This window comes from Talpa occidentalis, unplaced genomic scaffold, assembly GCF_014898055.3.
Source record: "Talpa occidentalis isolate TD23 unplaced genomic scaffold, MPIMG_talOcc4v2.1 talOcc4.3, whole genome shotgun sequence".
NCBI classification, from domain to species: Eukaryota; Metazoa; Chordata; class Mammalia; order Eulipotyphla; family Talpidae; genus Talpa; species Talpa occidentalis.
The window spans coordinates 32,679,709-32,707,681 of NW_023603184.1; the positions used below are offsets into that span (position 1 = coordinate 32,679,709).

Sequence of the window (27,973 nt, forward strand, 5' to 3'; positions counted from 1 at the left end):
ATAATTCAACATGCCTATTTAGAGGCAAGGGAACAAAGCACAGAAAGGTAGAGTAACCTGCCTAAGGCTGCACAGCCAAGGGTTTTAACCAGGTGGTGCGTCTCCGGAGCTCAGGTAAAGCTGTCTCAAGCTGAGTGAGGCCTTCCGGGGCCTGGAGGTGGAACTGATAGGAATACTTGGGCAGCTGGTCTGGAGCCCCAGCACTCCTGCCCTCCTTCATGAAGTGAGAGGGTATGACAGAAGGAACCACTTCACAGGCTGCTCCGAGCCTTCCACACCACGCCTGACTACCTCGCTGTCCTGTTAAGCATCCCGTGGCCCTCAGAATGAACTTGAAGCAGCTTAATTGAGCTCACAGGGCCTTCAGCCCCTCCTCTTCCTGCTCCCCTCTCTCTGGGTGTGACTCTGAAATCTGAAAGTGCAGCCAGTACACATACCCACTCTGGGACCCAGAACTTCCCTCTGACCCCCTGCACTCCCACCAGCTAACTCCCAATTTCAATTTGCCATAAGGCATTTCATCCAGAAGTGGTGGCTGCCTGAAGGCCTCGTGGATAGCTTCCCTCTGAGCTCTGCTTCACCATCCCCAAGCACCATCCCTGGGACCAAAGGTGGCAGGTGTGTCAAGGAGGGGCGGGGTGCCTGCATCAGGAGGGGAGAGTGTAGTGGGTGAGGATGTGAACAACCCACCAGCTAGTACCTTAATAATCACTCCGCAGACCAGGACAAGACCGGTGCGCACCTGTGGGGGGGGGGTCCTGCCCCCTGTTCTTTTTGCTTTCTTCCTCCTCACATGGGAGGACTATGAATATCAATTTTCTTGCTCAAAAAGAAGCAATTTTTTTATTTCTCATGTTGGTTCCTGTGGCTCAGTAGCTAACCAGATGGATGATACTGGTAATAACTGACAAGTGGTTGTAACATCCACAGCAGAGTTAGCAAACATCTGTAAGAGAGAACAGCAGAGGATGGGTGGGGGTGAAGGGATCATAAAGCCCACTTATCCAGCCTCCTGACTACAGGGGGACTCTGAGGCGCGTGACAGGGTCATTCATTAATGTTTACAGGGCATGTCCTCTCTATCAGGATCTGTCCTGGATGAAGGGCTTCCAGAATTTAACCAGGCCCTGGTCCTTTGCTGTCAAAGAGCTCAGGATCGAGTAGGAACAATGGGCTTAGACACCTGTGAGTCTGAAAATGACCAAAAGTAGCCAAAGGGCCCAGAAAAAAATCCTGGGAGGCAGTGCCAACAACCCCTCACCCCCTTGGAGCTTTCCGGCACTTAGCAGAGCCAGTGACCCGATCTGTTGCTGTCAGAAGGGTAAATGGAGGTGCTTGGGGTGATGAGACAGTCTGCGAGGTCTCCTAATGCCGCCATCATTCTTCCACTTGTGGATTGTCTGCTTTCAAGGAGAGTGAGACTCAGCTTCTGAGGGAGGGTCTGACGCTGAACTGTTTCAGCCTTGGCAGGAGCCTGAGACACTTCTTTCTTGTCCTCAGGAGAGCGCTCTGGCTCCACAGCAGAGGACTTGGGCTCTGGGTTTCTCCCAGCAGGTGCTGGGAGGTGGAGGGCGCGCAGCTCTGCCATGCTTGGAGAGAGAGACGTGTTGTTTCCTGGTGAGTGGAAACCCTGTTGAGAAGGTAGGGCCTCGACAGGGACTGCTTTCTGGCCTGTGTCTGATGCAAACCACCTAGCCCGTGGGACAGTGGTCAGTGGCAGGGGCTTGCTCCAGGACGGGTCACCTCCGGGGATCTGATGGCTCTGTCTCTGTGGGCTTGGTTATCTTAGCAAGACCAAATCATAATGCATGGAGATGTCCTTCCTTCCCATTCCAGAAGCCTTTGGAGGCTTCACTGGCCTCTTCTGGTTCTGCGAAGCCAGAGCAGTGACGTTTCTAGCATGCAATATTCGGAGCTAGACTCCATGCACTCATCAGCCGCTGGCGGTCGGTGGTCTCTAAGTTCATGTCTGGGAACTCAGGATTATCTTCACCCCCACTCTCGTGAGCTGAACCCACTCCACGTCCCAGGACTCACTCCTCGACCTCCCTGTCTGGTTCAAGGCTATAGAGGGTCACCCCCCAATCAGGACCCTGGGCCAGGAGTAAGGTGTATGGCCTTGAGTGGTCCCTTCCCCTTTTCAGGATCTGTTTTCCCAAATGAAAAATGAAAATGCTGGATGAGATCAGTGGGTTAGTTGCTTTTCGTTTTTTTGTTTGTTTTTTTTTTTTGTCTTTATTGTTCATTTTTCTTTTCTTTTGAATTGAGGTTCACTGGTTTACAACAGTGTCTATGAATCTGAGGTATAGGCTCACACCTCCGCAGATGCACGTCACCACACCACACACCCCCACCACCAAGGATCGGTGGTTTTAAAATTTTCTTAAGGATCCCTTGTCAAGTGAAGTCTTATGTGAAGCCCAATATATACTACAGATTAAAGTAAAGCTGCGGTGAGTGGGTGGAGGGTGGGACCTGAACTTCTGCCTAATGGCCTTCGTATTACCCATTTACCCACCACCCACAAGGCAGCCATTCAGAAGATTTCTGGGGCTCTAATGGATGCAGTTTGAAGGCCTCTGGACTAATGGTCATTACAGGTCCTCCAGCTTTGATGTCTGGGCGCTTATAACTTCCTAAAGCCATTGGAGCCGGGCCCTCACAGACCTAAATCCTCTCCTGGGTCGCCAAGGCCCTCTCTAAGGCCCTCCAGTCACTGCAGAGAGAAAGGTGCCAGTCCCCTATAGCCATCACTGCCCCCCAGGGAAGCTTGGGCTCCGGGGTCTGGCCTGGTCCCCATCTTACCCAAGGGTCCCCTTCTGTAGAGTCTCCAGCCTGGGTGTAGATTCACAGGCCTGTCCCTCCTGCAAATATATCGCTGGGCAATTATAGCTCATAGGCCAGCTCCAGACTCCTGCTGGGCTAGGAAAAAGATATCAGTCTTAGAGTTTCAATGGTTCTGGATTCCTTTGCCTGTTCCAGGGAGCTCTTCTATGGGGTCTTCTGAGAAGTCTTATCTCATCCTCCACTTACCCATCTCTCCTTCCTTACCCCCACTCCAGAGTCTTCTCCCTTAGTCCTGTCACCCAGAGAAAAACTCCTTCCTCCAAGTCTCCAGATCATCTTTTCAGGGCACCTCCATATCCTTGAACCTCATGCTCCTGAGAATAAAACCCCTGGAGAGGCTTGTGGCTGCCCAAGGCATGGCCTAGGAACTCTTTGTCTTGCTGAATCAAGGCTGCTGGAGCAAAGCAGCCACTGAGGTATGGTTAGGTTTTCTGTCCCCATCAGACAGGGATAGGCTGGCATCTTCCTGCTGCTGCTTTAGCTTTCCATGTGCTTTTACAGTGGCTTAACCCTCATTCTCATCTGCTGGGTCAAAGGGATGTCTGTGTCCTTAAGCCCCAGACACTAGCCAAGCATTTGTCCCTCCTCCTGGTCTGTGGTCAGCCCAACTGGAGTGCCTCCTCAGCCCTTCTTAGGCCAAGCCCACAAGTTGACAAAGCAATTCTCTTGGAACACTGTGGGTAGTAAAGTCACTTTATTAATGGGTCTCTGTCACAAGCGCCCCATTCCTGCACCTGTCAGGTTGGCTTTGAGTAGAAGTTTCTGGTTCTTTCCTTCCAGTTTCTCCCTCTACCATGGCTTCCTGAGGAGATGTCCTTCCTGAGATTCAGTGTCCTGGGTGGCGTTTAAGGAAGAGCCAGCAGACTTGAGGCCCTTGCCCTGTGTAGGGGGAACTGGCAGTTGGCAGAGAGCCAGGGAATGGCCGGCTCCACAGCCCACAAGGAGTCCTGATGACCACCGCAGAGCCTGCACAGGCTTCGGGGTGCAGACATTGGCTTCAGTGCCGTCACCGCACATGCCATGCTCATTCCAGCCCCAGGAGTAGCAGGCCCCACCTGTAAAGGAGAGGGAAGATGGTCATAGAAATGGCATTGGATAACAGGGTCACCCTGGGGGGCCCATATCATCACACACACGAAGCAACCAAAGCTCAGTGACACCTGGCGGCAATGCCCTTCTGAGTCTGCTTGTGTCTCAGAGCTTCTCACTCCCACCAACTACCTGCCCCAAACCTGGCTTCTTTCCTTAGTCCTGCCTTCACTGTCACCAACTTCCTCCCTTCCCCCAACACACATAGACCCCCAGACCTGCCAACGTTGCCTCCAAAAATATCATAAAGCCTTCCACGCCCCTCCCTCTCCTCTGCCATCACCTGACCCGACGCCACAGTCTCTCATCTGGGCCATGGCAATGGCCAACTAAACGGGCTGCTCAACAGTCCTGGATCTTTTTTTTTTTAAAGATTTATTTGTTTATACAAGCACTGGGTACAGTCAGAAGCACGGGAGGGTGAGAGAATTCACCAGAGCCAGAGCGGGGAGCAGAGCAGGCAGAAGGACCGAAGTACACTGCTGAGGGGAGCAGCGGGCGGCAGGAGAGGTCTGCGCGCCATGTGGGGCCCTCCCTCTGGTGGCCAGGGAGCAGCCGGGGATCGAACCGGTGCTACAGAGGCTGCGAGCAGCTTCGCAACCCAGCGCTCAACCGCTGAGCCACCGGGGAGGCCCCACCCCTGGATCTTCAAGGAATATCAAGGCTTCTCTGAAGATGGCAAATCAAATCACATCCCTTCCCTTCACTGACTTTTCACCATCCTTAAGGGGGCCTTTCCTTTGCCCATCAGCCCTGAGTAATCTGGCTCCTGACCATCTTACTGTCCTCCTCCCTTACTCTCTCCCCAACCCACTGGCTTCCAAAACCCCCGTTTTTCATTTCCATAAATATCCCATGGGACCTTCCTTTCTCTGAATCCTCTCCTCACTGGGCTCTAGACCTTATGTTTTAGATTCATTTACGTTTCACTCAGAAATAGATTACCTGGTCACCCACCAACTTCGATTCTTTCATTGTAGTTTTTTAAAGTCACATTGCATTAATATAAGTTTTAGGTTTGCATCATTATAAATCAACCTGCACACACGCCATTAGCTCACCACCGAAAGTCCAATTCTACCCTTCACCCTACAATTGACCCCTGTAACTTGATTTACTCTCCTCCCTCCTCTCCTTCCCCTCTGGTAGCCACTAATTTGGTCTTAGAGTCTAAAAGTTTATTTTTCCAACTTAGAGTCTTGTTATTATTGCCCCTGCACTTTCCCCTCATGGGGACCTCGCTCTCGGCGTCGGAAAGATGACTTGTGCGGCGATGTGCTTACTCTCCCCTCTCACGAGACTCGCCACTCTACAGGGAAGCAGATGCACGGATGTTGGGCCCAACGCTGTCTCTAGCAGGGGGCCCGGCTCACCGTAGGGGCCCCACAAGGGTTTGCTGGCTAGACCAAGGACTGAAGGAAGTAAAAGCCAGAGTCCTCAGGTCTCAGGATGTTCCCGCCCTGTCACATCTCCTCCTCCTAGGCTTTGGACTCCAACTCACTGACCTTTTTTCTGCAGTTGTTTTAAAAATGTTTTTTCTGGATATAGAAGTCATGCATCCTCACCGCAAAAGGTAAAAATGGAAAATAGATATGAGTGTTAAGAAGAGCAGACTTCCAGAGACTTGCCCATTGCTACAAATATTTTAGATAGCTGTTTCAAACTTTCATTTGTGAAATTTGTAAATGTTTCTGTATATTCTGTCATGTCTTTACCCTTTAACATTATAACAGAAGCATTTCTCCATGGAATTGAAAATTTCTCAAAAGGTAAGTTAAAAATAATTTGTCTGAAATTTTGAAATAGCACAATATGCAGAAAAGTACAAAAATAATTTAACAGAAAGTAATGTATCCCCCTTCAGACTTAGAACTGCCGCTAACATTTTTGCTATATTTGCTTCAATCCTTCCCTTAAAAAAATGAACCAATGTTAAAGATATAGTTTTAGCCCAGCTCCAATACTTGCCCCACACGCCATCCCCTTTGGAAAGTAACCACTGCTGTGAAGCAGGTGTACATTATTTGCATGCTTGTTTTATATTTTCTACATATACTGTGTCCTGAAATACTATGTAATATTTTAGTTGGCTTCTTAAAGAGTTTACATACATTATCATTCAATATTTTTTGGTTACCTGCTGATTATACTCAGCATTGCTTTTTAAATTTATCTGAGCTGATAGTTACACATCAAGTTCATTTATTTGAACTGTGCATAGTATCCTATTATGTATAAGTCATATTTTACTTATCCATGTCTCTCCTGATGGACAGTTCTCTAGTGATAATTGTGGCTATTTTATTATATCAGCTAGTGTACAATAATATACAGCAACAATCCTAACACTGCTGCTGCTGTAGACAAACAGCTCTGCCATGAACCTCCTTGCTCATCTCTCTTGGTACAAACTGGTATCTGTGCAGCGCTGACTCCTAGTAGTGTGAGTGTGGTGGAATCACATTTAATTTTACTAAATATGTCCAAATAGCTCTCCACAATGGCTGCACTCATTAATAGTGCCATCAACAATAAAAGTGAATTTGTCTCCTTCCATCTTTGCTTTCTAGACTTGGTATTCTGATAAGTACATTCAATTAATTTGCATTTGCCTGACTATAGTGAGCCAGAACATTGCTTTATGTTTATTAACCCATGTTGCCTCTTGCATGAGTTGCCTGTATGCGTGTACAGTCTTTACATTTTTTTTTTCATTTTTTGGTTGTTTGCCTTTTTCTTATTGAGAGGTAAGCTTTCTTTGTATACTCTTTTGTTTATGTAATTCTTTGTTGTTTTACAGCTTGCAAGTGTCTTTGCCCAACAGTCTATAGTGTATCTCATCACTTTGTTTGTCTTTTGTTATCCAGATTTATTTAAAATGACTGCCTAATTACCTATTGGGGGGGGGGATTAAACAATTCATTTAACCTGTATTGCATTATCAGCTACATAGCTTGTCTCTAATTTTTCATTAAATTGTATAACATTCTTATGAAAATCTTTATCTATGAATCTTTGTCTATCTTTGATTATTTTCTCAAATTAGATTCTTTGAATGGGAATTCCAGGTCAAAGGGCTCAGACATTTTTGAGATGCCTGAGCACTGCCAAGATACTTTTCATAAAGGCCACGTGACTGTAACTACAGCAATTTGTGGGAGTTTCTAGTTCATGCCAGCATTGCCAGTATTTATTAATGATAATGTTTAGAAAGCTTTCCTAATTTGAATACAAAAATGGTATCTCATTGCTTTAAGTTTTGTAGTTTGTAGTTTTTTGATTACTATTGAAATTGAATATTAACTCTTTTGTTTCTCAGATACTTGTATTTCCCCTTTTGTGTGACACCTGCTTCATGTCTTCTCCTATTTAATGTAGAAGAGTTTAGTGCTCAAACCCCTCCAGCTCATCCATTTACTAGCTGATTCAACCTTGAGCAAGTAACTGAGCTTCTCTGTGCCTCAATTTCCCTCATCTGTTAAGTGAGGATAATAATAGCAACTATATCATAAAATTGTTTACAAGAATTAAATGAGTATGTATAAAATACTTAGAATGATCCTTGGTACATATATATATATATATATATATATATTTGTGATTGTTACTAAGAGACTTATTGTTTTAAACATTTTTTTATTTTAAGGATATTATTTCTCTGCCATAAATATATTTTCTCGGTTTGAATTAAAATTTTGTTTTAAGGCTTTTTATAAAACAAGTATATGGTTCTGTGGGTACACTTTAAATTGATCTTTCATCTTATAATTTCTTCCATTGCTTGTAAAAATTGAAAACCTATCCTCTATCCTCATTCCAGATCAGAAATTGTCCTTTTGGACGTTTCAGTGATTTGTATTTTTAATCTTTTCATTTTACCTGTTATCAACTGATAATCTGTCTTACAGAGGGAGGCTGTTACAGAGGGAAGCTGTTACAGAGGGGAAGGCGGTCACTGGCCAAAGCTTAGGTTTGGGGAGTCACAGATGTCTGCCTGTTGGACTCACATAAGAAAATGCACACAGAAAGGACGAGCCCCAGGCAGCAGCGCCCACAATCAAGCAGGAGTTCCTGCCAGCTGAGCCGAGACCTGAGCTGAGGCCTGAGGCAGGAGAGCAGGAGAGGCACGGTGCCCTGGGGCCTGGCTTGGCACCTGGCCTGGGCTTTGTGCCGGGTCCTGGGGAGCGGCACCAGCTGATAGTCAGCAGGAGTGGGGGTGGGAGGAAGGCAGAGCTGACCTACCAGCAGGACGTGGCAGGATGGGCAGCTGGCAGGTCCCTCCCCTCCTGCCAAAGGAAACACGCTCTGAGGAAGCCACGCTCAGGGCCGGGGTAGCCAGGGGCCTGGAGCCAGGCTGTCTTGCCCACTGGGCTGAGAAGTCTGGCAAAGGCCCAGAAATCTCTTCCCCCAATACTTCCAAAGAAGCTTACTCAAGGTGAGATGCCTTATATTCTTTTTCTCGTTTAAACCCAACAACCCTGGAAGGCAGTGCTGCTTTATAGATTCTTCTTATTCTATTGATGATAAAACTGAAGCTCTAGAACCTGGCCAGGAAGTGTGGCTTCAGAATTGGTATAGCGCTACTACATATTGTAGACCGGGGCTTGACAAATTTATTCTATAAAGGCAGATAGTAAATAAGTTAGGTTTGAGGGCCTTCTTCAGTCTCTATCACATATTCTTCCTATATTATAGCCCATTAAAAATCACTCTTAAAGCTTCCAAAGTCATACAAAATAGACCATGAGTCACATTTGGCTGTGGGTCATAGTTTGCTGGCCTCTGTGTGTGTGTGTGTGTGTGTGTTTATATATATAGTGGACTATTCCCCATGGATGCTGTTGGCCTGTCCTGGAGCCCATGTTACCACACAGCTGCATGACAATGACTGAGGTCCCCATCTACCTCTCAGAGTTGCTAGGAGGAGGACTGCATTACTTGGTACATACGTGCATATACACACATATGTTATAAAAATGTTTGTGTGCATAAAATGCCCCACTGCGGTGCCAGTTCATATCCATGTATGAGCAGACCACAGGGAGAGGAGGAAAAGGCAAGGAAGACCATTCTGATGGCAAAAAGCACAGAGTAGAGGGGCATGGGCAGATGGGAAGGTCTAGGGTGAAATAGCAAAAAGTTTAGGGTCCCTGAACCCCTTAAATATACCTCCTAAAACCAGGCTGCTGCAGGGGGGAAGTGAAAGATTGGCTCTCCCCTTAACAGAAGGACTGGCAGCAGGACACCTTTAAGTACAAAGCTCTTCCAGCAATTCAGAAGAGATTTCACAACCTCCCCCTTGCAGTCTCACTTAGGGTCACCTTTTTTAGGGGTACAGTGAAGATGGGAAGACCCTTTGGACTCAGCAAGATGCCACTATACTGTCTTTATATAGAGTGAGAGACAGGAGGGTCTCTGCCTAAGCTAACTGGACTGTGGAACACCTAGTTGTCAAAACATGAATTACAGGACGATTCCTGGCTGTACAGAGAGGACTCCACAGTGTTCCTGGCACTTGCCAGCCCCTGAGAACACTCCAATCCCACCTTGTTGATCGGGTCTGCTTTACTGGGGCACCTGGCTGAGCCTTGGGTGGGGAGTCCACGGTTACAGAGGGATTCCCTGGCTTTGTAGAGTTCAGGCTCCCAGCTCACAGGGCTCGATGGAGTTGGCTGATCCAGTGATGGAGCTCAGAGCCCACCACACTTGCATCAGCCCAAGAGCCCTGCAGGAAGCGGAATCTCGGAACTGGCAGGGTCCCTGGCACAGGCGGGGCACTGTACCCAAATCTGTTCAGGGCACCTGCCTGAACTTCTTGGCAACCCGGGACCTCACAGAGCTGTATGGTGCCGGGACGGCCGCCCAAGGCCAGGAAGGAGAGGGCATTTCTGCTGAAGCTCCTGCCTAGGAGGGGCAAACACCCGAATGTGTGTGGCAGAGGCTCCGGCTATCTTTAAGGACGGAATGAAGACTACATCTCCCAACCTTTCCTGCAGCTGGGTGTGGCTAATGCCAGCTGAAACATTCTGTCAGAGTTTAAGGGACCCTTGCCTCAAAGACATCGAGGCACCCTGTGCCCCTTTTCCTTTGCCCTTTCCTCCATCCTATTGTTGGGAATATGGGTGTGGAATTCTAGCCGCCATCCCAGAGCACAAGAATGAGGGCTGCCACCTAAGACGGTGCTGCTCAGTTTCATACAAATGTGCCCTTAATTACCCGACAACCTGAAGTGTTATTTTGTTCATTTTATATATGAGGCTACTAGGTTCAGAGAGGTGAAATAACTTATCCATGATCACACAGCCATTCTAGTCAGGACTAGAATTGAGGACTCCCAAGTCTCAGACTCCCTTGCTGGTTCCAACCCATGGGAAAAAAATAGTCATGAAAATCACCTAATACTTAGTGTGTGCCAGGCTCTGTGATAAGCACACAGAGCATCGCACATATTAATTCAACGAGTCCTCACAACAAGGCTGTGAGGCCCTACTAACATCCCAACTTTGCAGAGAGGTTTACCTATGCATAGTTACATGGACCACGAGTGGGTTGGATGCAAACCCAGGCTGTCTGACTCAAGGAGCGCTTCTGTGTTATACTGTCCTCTCTAGCAAAAACCCAGCTTCCCAGGTAATTAAGAAATGGTACAGAGTAACAGTTCCCAAACTACTTGGGGACAAGAAAAGCAATGTAAGGCAAGAGCTGGAGCTGGTAAAAGGAGAGAGCACTCTGCAGGGGCACAGAAACCTTACTGAGCCCTGTGAGTGCTGGGGCTGAAGCTGGGAAAACTACAAAACACCCAGGTGTTTGCCCAGAGAAGAGGAGGGAGGGATGGGTGAGAACAGTCAGGCAGTGAATGGTGCTGTTCACCTGTCTCTTCCTGTCAAAGGTCTCACAGGGGCCTAGAGCATCAGTCAGGGTTGCTCTTCTGCAAACTAGTCTGAGAGAGAGAGGAGAGGTCAGGTCTGAGCACAGAGTGGCAGGCTCTGGATGCAGGAAGCTGTTCAATGTCAATGTGGACAGAGCTGGCCTCAGAGCAGGGCAAACTTAGGCAAAACTTCTAAGGGTCCATCACCCCAAGCTCTAGAGATCCCACCTTTTTGGTGGGATGGTGTCAAGTTTTCCTGCTGTGAGCAAGGAATGGTGATAGAGAAACGCAGAGTTCAGGTCTTCTGAAGAGGCCTAGGCCTAGGCAGCAACTTCCGGATGGAAAGGAGAGAGGCTCAGGTCCTCGCTCTCTCTGCGCTCCATACAAGCACAAGAGTTACTCTATCTTTTATGCCGAGGCTGCTGGCCACAAGTGGGGAAAATCGGGTTGAGACACAGCTGGACTAGGCCCTCCATGGACAATGTCCTGCCTTCTCACTACCCATGACACCAAGTCCCACCTCTCAGCTGGTTCTCAAGGCTCTCCATGATCCGTCACTCTTGGCTATATCACCCTTCTTTCCTCACTCTCTGTCCCAGCCCCACTGGCTTGCTGCCACTGCACGAAATCACCCAGGCCTTTCACACAGCAAGCTCAGACAAGTTTGTTAATTTCATCACATGGGGCCTCTTCTGGCTGAGGCCCTGCTCTGGACACATGACCTGGAAGAGGAAGCCTCTGCCCTTGGGGCTCCCATTGCACCTCACTGCTTGGCTTTATCTCTTGATCTGTGGCTTCCCCAGTAATGTGGAAGGCAGACATGGGGAAAGATGATTATGGGACCAATGGAATGCGCACCCGTGCAGGCTTGCACAACGGCATTAACTGTAGTATTGTTTATAATCACAAGACTGGGGGATGGAACTCCCAAGATATCCATCAACAGAGAGTTTTCAAGAAAATATGTTTGACCCTACTATTGAATCATATGCTGCTATTATCAAAAATCAGGTGAAAAAAAATTACAATAAAAAATAATCAGGTAGAGCTTTATGCCTAGCCATGGGAAATTATCTAAGGCATTCTTTTAAGTGACAATAGATTGCAGAACAATATAAACTATAATTTATGGAAAGCACCTATAAGTTTCTGTATGTAAAGATTCTAAAGAATAAATATCCTTTATTTTAACTTACCAGACTGTTATTGCTAATTTAACATTTTTCATATTGGCACTGGCATTATTAGAAAGCCAGAGAAATAACTGAACCCTAGGGGAAATATGAATAATTGTTAAATTCAAGTGATGTGTCTATGAATTTATCACTGCAAGTTTATCACTCACTTTCTGTGGATTTTAAAAATTGTTATAATAAATACATGCTTTATCCCCCCACAAAAAGAAAAAAAAATACATCCCAAACTGAAAACAGTTCTAAGGAAGAGGGAAAAATTGGGGAAGACAACCAAGGTTGTCTCTGGGTAATGTTCAAATATTAAGAAAAAAGAGTAACCCAGGATGATGAGCAAAAAAATATTTCTAAGGGACAGGGGAATGGATGCCATGCTCTGCCAGAGAGAGAAGGAGGCGGCTCCTACTGAAAGTTCCGGAAGTTAATTCTCAGCTGGGTTCTGAAGGATGAATAGAGTTTACCAGTCTTAAATAGAGGGTACCCCTCAAAACGTACCCACTCTGAGATGCCTTCTGTGATGCTGCTGACATACTGTTTTGCTGCAGAAATGAACTGTGGCTGGGTGTAGGGCTGAGGCCCATGTTGCTGGAGGCTATTTACCTCACTTCCCCTGAGCGCTTATGGTGCCCAGACCTTGCTACACACACACACACACACACACACACACACACTCACTCTCCCTCTCCCTCCCCCACCATTCTATTTATAGGTGTCTCACTACTCTGTGAGCTGAGGATGGAAGTAGGATGCTAGGACCCTTTCAATAATTAGCCCATCCATCACTATCCAGTGTCAGTGATGCCCTCAAGGCAGAAGCTGAGCTGCACGAAGAAGCCATTCCAAAATCAGGAAATAGGGCTGTCTGCCCACAGAATTACTCTGGAGAGGTTTTGGGACTGTAGCCCTGGTTGCCTCAGGGAAGGCTGTGAAGCAGAAGCAGGTTGGCCTGGGGTCCCTTTCAGACCAGGATAGATGGCAGCACTGAGAATGGGGTGAGAGGAGATGGGGGGCAAGGGCTGGAGGCAAGGAGACCAGTAAGGAGGCTGTGGCTGTCCACCAGGTAAGAAAAGATGAGGGGATTTAGGAAAATAACATTCAAAACACAGCCAGAACCTGGCCAGTTCCAGCCCCATCATCTCTTACTGGTACTCCTGTAAGGGCTTCCTAACTGGTCTCTCTGTTGCCTCTAACATCCCCCAGGGTCTATTCTCCACGCAAAGCCTGAGTGATCTTGTTAAAACAAGTCAGACATGGCACTGCTCTGCTCAGAATCCTCCGATGGCTTCTCCTCTTACTCAGATAGACAATAGCCAGTCTCCAGCTTCCTCGACCTTGAGTCCTTCCACCCTGCTGACATCGCCATAGCTGCACCGACGACCTTACTGTTGCTCACACAGAACTCTCCTCAAGGCCTTTGCACTGGTGTTGCTTAGGCCCCTGGTGTCCACCGAGCCACTCCCTTATTTTGTTCTGGTATCTGTTCAAATGCCATCTTGGAGGACTTCCCTAACACTCCATATGAAAAAGTTATCTTGCCCTCCCCACCTCTAGCGCCTCACGTACCAGACACACACACACACACACACACACACACACACACACACATACACACACACACACACACACACTCTCTATACCTTATTTGTGTTTAATACATCTCTCCTGACTTCAACACAACCTCTTTGAGAGCAGGCTCTGCTGTTGTGCTGTTGCTTCTCAGCACTGGAATCAGCACTTGACTTATATTAGGATTCCATAAATACCTGGGGTATGAATGAAGAATGTCCAGAAATGAATGAATGGCCAGAAAGAGAATGGAGCTGTTTGTTCTCTCTAGAAGGCCATAGAGAACCTGAAGATGTGGGGAGATGCCACCAGCAGGTGGGTTCCAGCTCACCCTCGGGTGGTGACTGGAAGGCTGCCTCAGTGAGCCGCAAGAGGCCTGGTGGTTCTAAGCCACCAGCAGGTGAGGTACCCTACAGTGGGGAGGGCCTGGAGAGAGAGAGGTGGCTGCTGAAGGTCCTCACGCTGGCTCCCTCAGAACAGAGCGTGGAATGGCTTTGGTTCAGATGATAAATAAAAATGTGCTGAATTGGGGGACATGCCCTGGGTCTCATTCTGAGGCTACAGGACTAGGAGTGCTCCAGAACCCCATAGTTCAAAAGGTGGTTCAGTTCTCTGTCATCTCTATCCCTCAAGGGGATACTGAGGCTCAGAGTAAGGCAGCATCATGCCAAAGGTCCCCTAGACATGCCTCCCCATGTGCGTCACCATGGGCACAGGATTAGAGCAGCCAGGGAGGAGGGTATTTAGATCAACATGTATGGAAAAGAAAACTGAGTCTAAGGGGTTCAGAAACAGCCAAACGGGGAGAGGCGGAGGCCAGCCTGTCCCTCTCCCCTCCAGGAGTAGGAGGTGCTGTGGCTGCTGTGGATACATTTCCTCAGTCACCTGCGGCGAGAGCGTGCTGTGGCACGTTGGCTCCACTGGGTGACTATTCTTAGATCCAGGGAGCTAGGGATGATGGATTTAGAACTTACGAGGTGGAAACGTGTTGGCCTGTTTTATAAACAACTGAAATCCTCCCCACAGACTATCTTTCTGAATTCTGTGTTCTCTGTTAAAACTGCTGGCTTTCTGGGCTTCTTGGCTGCATTGGGAAAGGAAAGAGAAGGTGCAACTAGCCCTCCCGAGGGCCTGCCTTGACCATCTATGATGCTGAGGGCTTTGCAGACCCACCTCATTTAACAGAGGGGCCCTGGGAAGGAAGCATGGTGATCATGCTCTGGGGTGAAGAGGTCCAGAAACAGCACGCCCAGGATGTGGTACAGGAGCTCAGCTGAGCGAGCAGGTCTGATGTGGAGTCTGGAGCAGCTGGTAGGGTCTGGTCATGGTGGAGGGAACAGCAGCACATACAATGAATGCCTGGGAGTTTAACCTCTTTCCATGTTTGCAGACAGCTGCCTTCGCCAAGATTTCTTTTCCCAGTGCTATATCCTCTCTCTGTGTGACCTGGAAGTAAGGCCCTCATCATCTCTCTGGGAGTATGGTCCTCAGAGCTGGCTGAGGTCTTTAGGGACCATGAGCCCATCCAGATACACATCATGTCCCATAGGCTGCCTTTGCCAGTTTAGCCTGAGGTCACACTAGCTACCCGGTGTCCACGGCTACTGACTTCTGAACACACACCCATGTTTCTGTGTGACATTCTATGGTGTTGGACAAATGTATAATGACAACTATCTACCATCATAGTATCAGAACAGTGTCACTGCCCTAAAAGTCCTCTGTGCGTCACCTATTTATTTATGGCTTTTTCTACCAGAATTGAATGAACAAATGAGTGGGTGAATAGTTACACAGAGCCCAGAGGTTCAGGCACAGCTCTAGGAGGAAGGGCACAGCCGCAAACAAGACACGAGGTCACTGTCCTCCAGGGGATGACAGGCAGGTAGAAACACAACTCAACAGCATGCAGTGAATGATAAGAGTTATAAAGAAAACAGAACAGAGTGATGTAATCGGGACAGGGGGCTGGCCGGCAGGGAAGTCCTCCCGCTGAAGGCGCCCTCTGAGCTCTGACAAGAAAGATAAGGCACCAGCTACACAAACACCTGAAGGAAGAGCTTTCCAGGCAGAGGAAAAGACAAATACAAAGGCCCAAAGTGGGAAGGAGTCGTGGCAGTTCCAGGAACAGCAAGGAGGCCGACTGTGTCTGGGGCAGCAAGCGAGTGGGCAAGAGGCAGACAGACTTAGAGTGAAGGGACGGGCCTTGGGAGGGCTGGTGAGGACCTAGGAGTTTGAATATGCCGAGAAGCCACTGGGAGGGTATAAGCAGGGCGTGATGCGATGTGACTTGCATTTGAACAAACTGCTCTCTGGAGGCTGGACTGCGAAGGCAAATGGAGGGAGGGCACACGGGGGCTCCTGCAGTGAGGAGGACCGAGCAGGACAGGGAGGTAGGCCCTTGGCTCTGGGTGGGCAGACAGCAGTGGGGACAGACAGAAAAGAATGATAGGGTGGCTAGGACTCCTTTATAGGGCGTGAGTAAAAAAAAGGATCAAGACTGATTTCCTGAGCAATGGTAGAAGGTAGTGCTAGTTATTAAACTGAGGAATCCTGCCGGAGGGATAGGCTTAAGGAGAAAATCAAGAGTTCTGTTTTGGACATGCTAAGATAGATGTGCCTGTTACACATGAATGATTGACTATTTCTCCAAATCGAGAGCTCTGGTGAGCCTAAGAAATGAACCTGAGTGAGAACCAGGAAACTGTGGGAATAACAAATGGTGGAAGCTACCAGGTGAGCAAGGGCAGCTCGAAAGTTAATGGTGGACTTGGGGCCTAATTTGGTGCCTTTATCCTTTATCTCTCTGAATTCCAGCCTTTGTGTTTATTCTTGAATGACATGGATGATCGGGATGGATACATTCTACATGGGCTAATAAATAGAAATTTCCTTTGTGAAATTTTTACCTTATAAATAAAGAATAACATTTGAAAGCAAAATTACCATTTGGAATAATTATAACCCAGTGGCCTAAGCTCTCCCATGGGTCCCATCGGAAGCCGCATTCCTCTGTCAGCCTGGTGAGTGGCAGGGCCTCTGGGGCTGGGATATGCGGGCACAGAGCTTCTCTCCTGGGGTGGGTGTCAGCAGAGAAGCGGCATCCCCAGAGGATGCAATATTGGCTCGGGAAATGCTGCAGCCTGGCTGCACACTGGCTTTGGACATCCTCAACTCCCAGGAAGCGTGAGGGCCTGTGGGGCAGGCAGTGCTGAGAGGCCCTTTGGCCCTGGCCCAGAGGAGAGCACACTGCTGGGCTCAGGAGGCCCAGGGAGTCTACTGGGCTCCCTGCCCACATGACTGTTTACTTCCCCAGCTGGGACTACTCAGTCTCCTGTGCACTTAGTCCCAGGTGACAGGTTCCCCTCCCAGACAGGGAGGCTGGAGACTCTAAGGTTAAGGCCAGGCCCAGTTGTCCAAGAATTCAAGCCTTGTCTGAAGGAAACCCAGTGCCTGGTCCCTGGCCTGTAAGGTTCCCCACCATCAGGTCCTCAGCTACCCTAGTGCCCACCACTGCCATTCTCCTCACTCACTTCCAGTCATACTTGCCCCCTTGTTGTTCTTCCAACCGGCCAGTCATGCTGTGGCCTAGTGCCTTTAGTCTTCAAGTGCCCAGCACAGAGTCTATCATATGATACGTACTCAACTGACACTTGTTCCCGTCCCCATCTCCCCACCCACTGCTGTGCAGGCTGTGTCTGCTGCCCAGAATCTATTCCTAGCCCTCCTTGGTCTGGTCTTTCTTGCTGCCAGCTGTTAGTAAATTTGGGAGAATCCAAGGGCACATGACCACAGTGTGCCATGCCCCGTCCTTCTTTGCATGGAATGAGTAGGTAACATTTCATACAAGTTTAAGTTGAGAGTTCAGCTTAGTGTGTGATGTGTCCCAACAGGCACAAGCCAGAAGCATTGCTATGGAAACTGTTCTGTTACTCTCTGTGGTGTTGTTTTCTGGATCAGCAGCAGTTATGGTGCAGGGGGAAGGGCAGTGGACAGGGGACCTCAGGATCAGATTCCTAGTGGATCCTGAGTTCCTGTGGGGCTGTGAGACCCAGGGGAACCCCCTGCCTCTCCAGGTCCTACCTTGCCCAACTCTAAGTTTCTCAAACTGTGGCCTGATGACCATCCGCACTCATTAACAGCCAGAGTCCTGGGACCCACTTCAGATTGTCAGAATTCCCTGAAGAGGGTCTGATGCACACTCAAATCGAAGATCTACTAATAGAGGCATTAGACTAGTTAAATTGTATTCAGTCTCTCTCAGTGCAAAAAGCAGGCAGCACTGAAGTTACTCTGGTTGGAGCAGGGCTGAGGGGTTCAGAGCCCCATCCACTAAGCTTCTCACTACTCCCACCTGTACCCACAGAATCCTAAGGTTTCCTAGAATACAGCTGAAAAGCACAGATGATTTTGAGAGCCTTCTCTAGAAGGGGAGTCAAACATGCAATCACTCACAGATATTTTTAAGTGTCTTCTGCTGTCTTTATGCCAAGAATTTATTTGAAGTCAGCAAATGAATTGATGTGTAATCTTGGGCAAATTACTTAAACTCTCTAGGGCTCAACTTTCTTGTTTGTGAAATGGGGAAATAATACTTGTTTTTCCTACTTTATAGGATTCTCGCAATGGTCACACAGTCAAATGAAAGCACCTACAAAAAAGTGGTGTTTTACGTGGAAGAGACTCTACAAGTGTCAGCAATGATTATTACTGCTATTAGTAGTGTATCTAACTAGATGAAATCTGTAGAACTAAGTGGAGTGCTTAGGGACCTCTACAGAGTGTTACTTTACTCTCTGCAGCTAAACTTCCAGAAGGTGATACAGGATTTGAGGAATCATCAGTCTAAAAGTCTCCTTCTGAAAGACAGCAACATGCTCCTAGGGGTATCTCTGAGGGTTAAAAATATCAGTTTGTTACCTTCTAAATTGAGCATTTCTCTATTACCCAGATTTTCTTCAATGACTGTATGTTACTTTTATAATAAATTTTTTTTAAACCAATACTGTTGAAAATACTGACATACACAGTTCTTCCAAAAACTCGTACTTCTTTGTCTGAAGCTTCAAAACAAATTCAAATGAGGCATGAGAGTGAGAGCGAACGCTGGGCATGACAGCAGGGCCCCAGAGGAGGCAGGGCTGGCTCTGCCACTAACAGCACATGGTCTTGGGCAGATCACCTCCTCCCAAGGCCTCCACTTCTGTATCTATAAACCGAAGGCAACAGCTTTATTTGATCTCCACGGGCCCTTCCAGCTCTGGTGGCTAATGTTTCAGGACAATGCAGGGGGCTTTCCAACGTACCCAGCCTGCCATTCCACAGTGCACCTGCACCTGCTGGGGCTGCAGCCTTGCTGCCTCGAAATGGCTCATGGAGACACCACTTGCTAACAGCAACACCCGACACTAAACTGGAGTTTCAGACTTTCCAGAGCATCCTCAGCTCCGTGACAGACCTGAAGCGGAAGATCAGGGAGTGCCCATGTCTAGAGGAGAGGTGGCTCGCTGAGGAGCTGCACCCTTGACACAGCCAAAGCCAAAATCCAGGCATTTGGGCTCCAAGCCCAGTGCCCCCGCTTCCCTGGGATCACATCCTAGGAAGAACTACGGCCCCAAGGAGCCCTCATTTGGTGGAAATACCTGCAGAGCTAGAGTCAGAAACCAGCCCTTCCTGCAGGGAGTTTTTGGTTCAGTCCCTTCCTGGTGTGGAACTGCACGTCTTCACCCATTATGCGAGGATATTACTCCTGGCATTTCCAGCACTGAGGTGAGGCTTGTGAATGGCAAAACTTTTGTTATGATAAAGCTGTGCAATTATGGTTAACACCATATATTGTGTCCAAAGATCAAAAGTAAACTATTCTTTTTGTTCTTTAATAAACCCAGAGGCCTGGAAATTTTAAGTCGTAGGTCATAGGGCAGTTGGATATGGAACCTAAAATGGCAGGTCCCTTTACACCTGAGCTAGACAAGTCAGACTTGGCCCGGCCTGGCTCCAGTCCATAGAGACTAAACACCACCAAAGCCGAACACCTGGCAGAGGTGCAGAGCCCGCCAATGTGGACAGTTCTTTACGCCAAGCATTCATGCACTCATCCAGTTAAGAAATAACCTTCTAACACCAATTCCAGATAAAGAACTCTTTGTTCATAACCTTCTAACACCAATTCCAGATAAAGTCCTCTTAGTTTCTGGACAAAGATTTCTGTGTGCAAGGAAAGAGAAAGAGGAAGGGGCAAATGAATAAAAATTTATAAGGAATTCCCATTTATAAGGAATTCCAAATCTCTCCACAATCAACATTTCCTGAGCTCATACTACACACCAGGACCTCTGTTGTACCTCTTTTATTTTCTCATTCCACACCCAAATTGCTCCCATAAGGTAAGGAATGCTCAGGACCCCCAGTTCACCCTTGAAGGAGCAGAGATTCAGGTATATTTGAAAACTAAGTAGTGGAGCCGAGACTTGAATAAAGGTCAGTCTGTCTCCAGGTCCTAAGGCTGATATTCCATGACCTGTGTCACAGGTGACCTCAGGCAAGCATCGTTCTGGATCTTGGTTTCCCCATGAAATGTAGAGGTCCAATGCTTCTAGCGGGTATGAGAGCTACAGCAAACATTGTGAGCCAAGACAGAAGGGAGAGAGGACCACCTGAAGTAAGGTGTGTGGTGAAGGTCAGTCCCCACACCTCAGGAAAGGAAGGCACAGGATATAATCTGTGCAGAATGAGACCAAAGTCAGCATTTGCTAGACAGGGCTCAAGTCCACAGGGTTCAGAGAGTCATGGCTGACACCTACTCGCCTCCACGATGTTTGTTCTCCACCAAGCCAAGCTGCCTATTCTACACACCCCATCTACCTCCCCAGCTAGGCCATTGTTTATACCATTCCCTGCCTTCTCCCCCTTACTTTTCTCCTCCAGGAGTTTCTTCTGCTCCTGTAGCTCCTACCAAATAGACTGTAACAGACAGAACAGCCTTAACAATCACTCAAATACCACTCAAATGTCATTGCAAAGTCCCCATATTAATGGAACTGAATTTTCCTTTAAGATCCTGGTCCTTGGTACATGGCTCCCAGTCCTCATGATTTTCTCTGTCTCTAATGGAGAAAGAGCAGTGGCCCTTTTCCATCTGATTCTTTCACAGCAGCAGATGCCAGTAAGGTTGCCTGGAGAGTCTGGAAATGCCATGTTGCCATGGTAACAGCAGACCAAGGTTTGGGATGCTTTCTCCCTGATGCTGCCCTGGTAGTGCCATAACAGGCTGCTGGTGGAATCTTTCTCAACAAATCAATTCCACTGGTGCTGAGGTTCAGCTCCTACAAACACACTTGTGGGCCACTCACTCAGTCCCTTGGCAGTGAAAAGGCCCGGTTCTGGCTCTCTGCACTATGGCTCACTCGGGGGTAATACAGTTTTTAACTGGCTCAGCCAACAAAGCAGGCCCTCCCCCACTCCAGCCTCCAAATTACCACTTCTCTTGTTTGAGGCAGTCAACCAGGGATCTGTCGGAGTGGACCCTGGCAATTAGCACAGCACCCGCATTTGTCGGGGAATTAAGAGCCACTGATTAGCCTAATTCCACGCCATTTACAGGCAGTGAGTGTCAGCCTGTGATTGGCTTTTCCAAAGGGTGGCCCAGAGGGTGGCATGATCATGGCTTGGGTTTGGAAAGGAGGCAAAGGCCCAGTGAGCCAGACTTGGTGGGGGAGAGGGGAGAAAGGTAGGGTAGGGGGAGACAAAGAGAGAGTTTAAGGCAGTACTCACGTTTGGGCCTGGCTACAAGTTAGTCATCGCCTTCCCTAGTCCTGCCCACCTAAGGGAACTGAAGACCAGAAGAAGAGTTTCCATATTGAGGACGTGCCTTTTTCCACCAGTCCTGACCAGAATGAGAGCCCCTACTCTTGAACATTCTCCTTGCTGACCCCTGCTGGTTTCCCAGCTATAGGACTAGTGAGTCCTAAATTGCGGGTTTCTAGGGTTAGAGGTTTGAGCCAAAGTCTAACTGGCTGGAAAGGACACTGACACTTCCTAGACTCTTGTTATTCCACCACCTAAGGGTCTGAACCTTTCATCTCTCCTCCAAGTTGCTTTCTTGGCTGAAGCCTCTTGGATTTCAAATGCCCGATGATTAATATTTTGCCCTCTAAAATACTGACATTCCTAGGACTGTACAGACTCCTGTACTTGGATGGTTGATCCCTATCCTGAGCAGCAAGGCCAACTCCAGTGCTGATCTGGTTCCTCTGGGTTTCTATCCTTTCCTGCCAGTTTGCAGTATGTAGCATACCAGGGCCATGACCACGTGGAGCTGGCTAATAGAATGTGTGCCCATAGACACTGGGGGAGTTCCAGATCCCTCCAAGGAACTTTCCTAATTCAAATTCTAGCTTGCCTGAAAGCGGGACTGAATGAAATCTTTCCAGGACTCATAAAGCAATTACTGAGCTTTACTTGGTAGATGCTGTTAGGGAGATAGAATGAACCATTCAAGGTATCCATTGTCAAGGAATATATAGTCTAGGGGGTCAGCAGAGACATCCAGGTAGAAAGAGAAAAGTGAGGGGAGAGGAGAAGCAGGGCATTCCAGGTAGGAAAAACAGTGACAACAAAGACCTGGCTGAGGAGGTGAATGGAGCTTGCAGAGCTAACGGTGGTGTTCAGTTTGGTGGAAAGGAGAAAGAACAAAAAGGGGCAGGATGAAATAAATTTGGGATGATAGGGCATATCACTGCAGATGACTCAGGAAAAAAAATCCTCAAAATGCCTCACTAAAGATCTTGGATTTTATTCAGCAGCCAATTGGAAGCCCCTAAGGCTTTTGGGCAAGGGAATAGCAGATTCAGAGCTGTGCTTCAGACGCAAAGTGTGGAAATAAGAATCATCATCATCACCATCATAGTCACTGCTGGCATGATAGAGAACACTTTGACCGTGCTGCATACTTTTCTAAGCACTTTAGGCTGAATGTGGAGGAGTAACGATGGTAGCTGCCATTAGGGAGATAGAATGAACCATTCAAGGCATCCATGGGAGGATGCATTTGGAGGCTGAGGCAAAGTCCAAGAGAAAGGATGAGCAAAGCAACTTGGAGGACAGACGAAAGGTTCAGACCCTTAGGTGGTAGAATAATGAGTCCAGGAAGTGTCAGTGTCCTGTCCAGTCAGTGGCGTTGTCTGAGAGGACGCAGAAGAGGGCCGGCTGGAGAGTAAGCAAGGAGGCTGGACCAAGAGGGCTGGCATCTACTCAACTCTGGGAAGAGAGTTGGGAGGGGTCAGACAGCTTTAGCCAGAAGCCTGGGAGGATGAAGGTCACATGCAGATCTAGGTTATAGGATTCTTTGCTTCATAGGCCTAATAGACAAATCTAGAATCCAACTTCCAGGATACACACAAAACATCCCTCTTGTTACCAGAATTTATGAAAAAACTGGAGGGGGAAACAGACCACGAAAGAAGGACAGCTACATCAGGAATACTTACTCTTTCACACCCAGGCCTGGTCCTATCGAGAACTTGCTGTGTGGAGGGAGAGGGAAACGACCTAGAGAGGGTCCTTCACCCTTGGCAGGCATTCGTAGTGGAGGTCTTTCCACCATGATATGCATCAATCTGGGCTGGGAGACAGGGAGGGAGACCTGGCTCCCATTTGTCCTGTTTCCTTCTCTGTCCTGCAGGTACCACCAGTACCCCAAGTCCCTGGGCACAACGGTCCTCAGATGAAAGGCAAGAGCTGCCTCCTCCAACAAGGCTCCTTCTCCCACACACACGCTCTGCTCTCACCAGAAGGGCTTCCCTTGCTCCGGCCTCTGTGCACTGGAGTCTCTGTGCTGGTGCATCCTCCTCCCCTCAGTCAAGAAGGCCCTCACCCGTCTCTCCTACGCCAGTTCAAATGCTACGCTAGCCTTCAGGCTCAGTTCAGGTTATGCTTTCACTAGAAATTCTACAACAATCAATCCTTCACTAGGCAACTTAGAAGGGAAGTACCAGAGCCGGAAGGGAACTTAGAAATTGCCAGCATGACCCTGTCAATGCCACAGAAAAGGAGCCCAGGCCTGCAGAAGGGAAGAACTTGCCCAAGCAGAAGCCACGCTCTGACTAGCTCCAAGTCCGCAAGTTCCCTGGACAAGACTCCCATGAACACTATAGTTCTGTGTTGTCTTGCCTGACCCTGTCAGATCACGAGACTGTCTATGCAGACAAAGACTCATCTCGGTATCCTCCTCAGTGCCTCACACAGAGCATTGGTTTACAGGTAGCTCAGGTAATAGACTCTTCAGTAGCCGAAGGCTCGGGAAGGCAAGACACAGGTGAAGAAGAAAAAAATTCTCCTTCCAATGATTCTCCACTGTTCTGGGAAGCCAGCCAAGTCCAGTCATTGGGCTGGGGCTGGGAACAGAGATGATGCATCTAAGGGACTTTTACATCCCAAGGAGATGTCTGCATCCAAAGCCCGTGTTCTAGTCCACAGCTTCCAGGGAGAGCGGCTTGGAGAGAGCCTGGCAGAAGGGGTCATGCTGAGGTCAGCCTCCAGCGAAGGGGGCCTGATAATGGTGGCAGAGCAGCTGAGAGAAGATTTTTCTTTTCAAGCTGAATCTTCAGATTGTTAGAGTGAAAAATCACTTCAAGATTACCCAACCCAATTTCCAAATGTTTGAAACAGGGAAAGTGAGTTCTTGGTAAGGAGAGAGACTTGATCAGATCATCTTTAAAAAAAAATCAGAGTTGAGCCTCAACACAATGTGAGGTCATCCGATCCCATTCCAGGGTTCCTGTGCCAGGCAACTGTTCTCAACAGGGTCCACATGGGGAGAGCATCTGGTGGGGTTAAATGGTCACCAGCTGTTTCTATGCGGTTTTTAAATATGTCAAAACTCAACTGCTGACAAACTAGTGATACTTAAAGAAAGTGTTGAGTGTGGTGAAGGTTCCAAGTGAAGAAGTCACTTGCCCGAGCTCAAATAGCTAGAAAAAGCCAAAACTCAAGTATAGGTTTATCTGGTTCCAAAGTCCTCTTTTCTCCATTGGCTCATGCTGCCACTAGACTCAGATAAGAGGAAAAAAGACAGCCCGGATCAATGTTCCGAGTGGTCAGAGAAAGGATTCTATTAGATACCTCCTGGGTGAGCCTCCCTTGGGTGCTGGCTGGGTGTAGAGTGCAGACTGTAGGTAACTTCTGGCAGGGCATCTAAATGAGTAGTTACAAAGAGTGGAGGAGAAATTAACTCAGTCCTTTGAATTGTGAAGAATGAGGCCAAGGAACAACCCAAGAAGGGGATGGTGTGACAGAACCCACTGGCCAGGGTCCTGCCTGAAGACGTGTGTGCCCCAGCCCCACTATCATCCTTGGACATGCAACACACAGCTCAGTGCTTAGCTCATGCAAGCTCTCACTGAGGAGTTGCTGAGACGATGCATGGATAAACGAAATTCCTATCCCAAAGGGAATCAAACTGTAGCTTCAGGCTTTGCATTGGAAGGGTCTGCCCACCACATGGGGTCTCACACTCCTCCATCTGGGAAGGGGCAGGAGGCAGCTTGGCAGGTTCAGAAATGCTGACACAGAGAAGGACAGAGCTTCCAGCGGCAACCAACCTCTCCATGGCAACAAGCTGCCAGAAAACTGCACAGGAGACTGACTGAGAAGCCAGTTTTAAAATAAAGACACAAACACTCTCAGCCTAAAATCACATATGCAAAGCGAGCACTCCTGCCTCTCTGCCCTTTAGGAGGGGTAGGGGAAGGTAACTCCTTGAAAGGTACCTCCTTCCAACCTGCCTTCCCCTGCCGAGGGCCCTACGTGTCTTCCCCCTACTGTACACTCTTTCAAGAGCTGCCAGGCACAACCCCTCTTGCTTTGCACTGCATCAAATCGGACAAGGAAGGGGAAGGCTCCACCACGTTTGGGGCTGGTCAGATACCGCAGCAAATAGGCTGCCGCAGGCTTCCTGTCTCGCCACAGCTGTGGTGCCTGCAGCAGCGGGGTCAAGAAGGAAGAGTAAAAATAGATGACTGGATCAAGAAGATGTGGTATACCAACACTAATGATAAAGGACTGATCACAAAAATCTGCAAAGAGCTGATGAGACTCAGCAACAACAAAGAAAATAATCCAGTCAAAAAATGGGCAGAAGAGCTAAAAAGAAACTTCTCTGAAGAGGAAATGCAAATGGCCAACAGACATATGAAAAAATGTTCAACATCACTTGTAATCAGGGAAATGCAAATCAAAACTACCATGAGATACCATCTCACACCAGTGAGAATGGCACATATTAAAAAAACTAGCAACAACAAATGTTGGCGAGGATGTGGAGAAAAAGGAACTCTTGTGCACTGTTGGTGGGAGTGCAAACTGGTCCAACCACTATGGAGAGCTGTGTGGAGATTTCTGGACCTACTAAACATAGAGCTTCCATATGATCCAGCAATTCCACTCCTAGGTATTTACCCAAAGGACACAGAAACATCAATTCCAAAGAGCACCTGCACTCCTATGTTTATAGCAGCACTGTTTACAATAGCTAAGCTTTGGAAACAGCCCAAATGCCCAAAAATAGATGACTGGATCAAGAAGATGTGGTACATATATACCATGGAATATTACTCAGCATTCAAAAAAGATAAACACATGCAATTTGCAGCAACATGGATGGCACTGGAAGGGATCATGCTCAGCGAAATAAGCCAAAAAGAAAAAGAAAAATACCGGATGGTCTCACTCATAGCAGGAATCTAGAAAACTTAAATAAGGGACCAGGAAAATGAATATAAGAAAGTAAAGTGAAAATCAAAATCAACAAAAAACTATGAACCAGAGACACTTTTTGGGGGGTGGGGGGCGGGAGGGGAAGGATTGGGGTCAGAATGGGGCGTTTGCAATTGTATGGGGGAATATAAAAATAAAATTTAATATTTAAAAAATAAATAAATAAATAAATAAATAAATAAATAAATCTTATAAAAAAAAAAAAAGAAGATGTGGTATATATACACAATGGAATAGTATTCAGCAATCAAGAAAGATAAACTCATGCCATTCGCAGCAACATGGATGGAGCTGGAAGGAATTATGCTCAGTGAAATAAGCCAGAAGGAAAAAGAAAAATATCGGATGGTTTCACTTATAGGAGGAATATAGGGGAACCATGTAAGACATCAGGGGGTAAAAAAAGGAACAGTACAAAACACAACAAAACAAAAACAAACAGACAATTATAAATCAGAGACATCCTGCAGGGGAGGAGGAGGGAGAGGGATCAGAGGGCGGGAGGGAGCAGCACAGGGGACTGAGGTGATGGTGCACAGGTGTACTGGGGAAGGAAATTCTATGGGGACTACACCTGGGGAAATTCTATGGGGTTGGGGGAAGCAAATATTGTTTAAAAATGAACAATGATGTAAAAAATATATTGAAAAAAAAAAGAAAGAAGGAAGAGCAGGGCGGGGATCCCTTCCTTCCTTCTGTCTCCTGCGTCCTTCAAGACTCAGCTGTATTTGTCTTCACATCTCCACAGGGTGACTTTATCACACACACCTTCCACTGTAGATCTAAACCCTCTGTTTACATTTTAAATATGAAACTTTGCATCCTACTTCTGCTTACTTATCCTGCCCCCCAGTAGAGAACCTGGTCTGTGATAAAGTCCCAATACATATTTGAACTGAATCAATAGTACGAGAAAACATTTTAATTTGAGTAGCTAGAGACGAGCCTCTCCTTCAGATTCTGAGAACCCACTTGAGTTCTGATTTCCCTCCCAAGCCCCGGGCACATTGGGATGAGGAAGACAGCGTGACCCCATCTCCCACGATGCTCTGTCCCGCAGGATCCCTCCAGCAGCTTTCTGTTAACTTCCATGTGCGCGCTCCCGATGATTTCGCAGACACCACCATATACGAAAGGGTACCCCACATGAGCTGGACTAAGGGCCCTGGGTTCATTTCCAGCTTTATCATGTCCTGTTGGTGTGAATTTAGGCAAGCCATCCAATTGCTCTGAACGTGTCTACAACACAGGAACACTCCATTTCCACCCTCTACCTGCCTTCCTCGTGAGGCTGTTGTGAAGAACGGAGATAATGAATCATGAAGATGTTCTGAAAGGTGTACAGTGGCATCTGTGCCAGAGTGGGGTATTGCTTCCAGAATCTTATTATGAAAGAGGCAGCTGAGTCCTCAACTCGTGATGTGACTTGCACATGACCCCATGGGAGCGAGCAGCAGAGCAGATCAGGCCTTCTATTTATTGGGTCAGAGTTGTTTCCCCAAACTTATGTTGCCTAGAGCACCCATCTAGGTAATCTTCAACTTTGGCAAAAGCAATTCCATATTCCATTAAAATGAGAAGCATTTTGGATCACCTGCAAAGCATAAATCTCTGAAATGGAATGGAGTCAACACTC

The 27,973-nt window shown here is 47.7% G+C and overlaps 1 protein-coding gene across 4 annotated transcripts in view; it reads right to left on the reverse strand.

The window, feature by feature from the left end:
• Positions 1–3,523: 3,523 nt before the first annotated feature.
• The window catches only part of SERGEF (secretion regulating guanine nucleotide exchange factor), a 218,252-nt gene continuing 193,802 nt past the window's right edge, over positions 3,524–27,973 (reverse strand). For all 4 annotated transcript variants that reach the window (XM_037522726.2, XM_037522728.2, XM_037522727.2 and 1 more), the window contains one exon: positions 3,524–3,902. In XM_037522726.2, the coding sequence (XP_037378623.1) occupies positions 3,637–3,902 (266 nt within the window). In that variant the 3' untranslated portion in view covers positions 3,524–3,636. The remainder of the gene's footprint in view (positions 3,903–27,973) is intronic.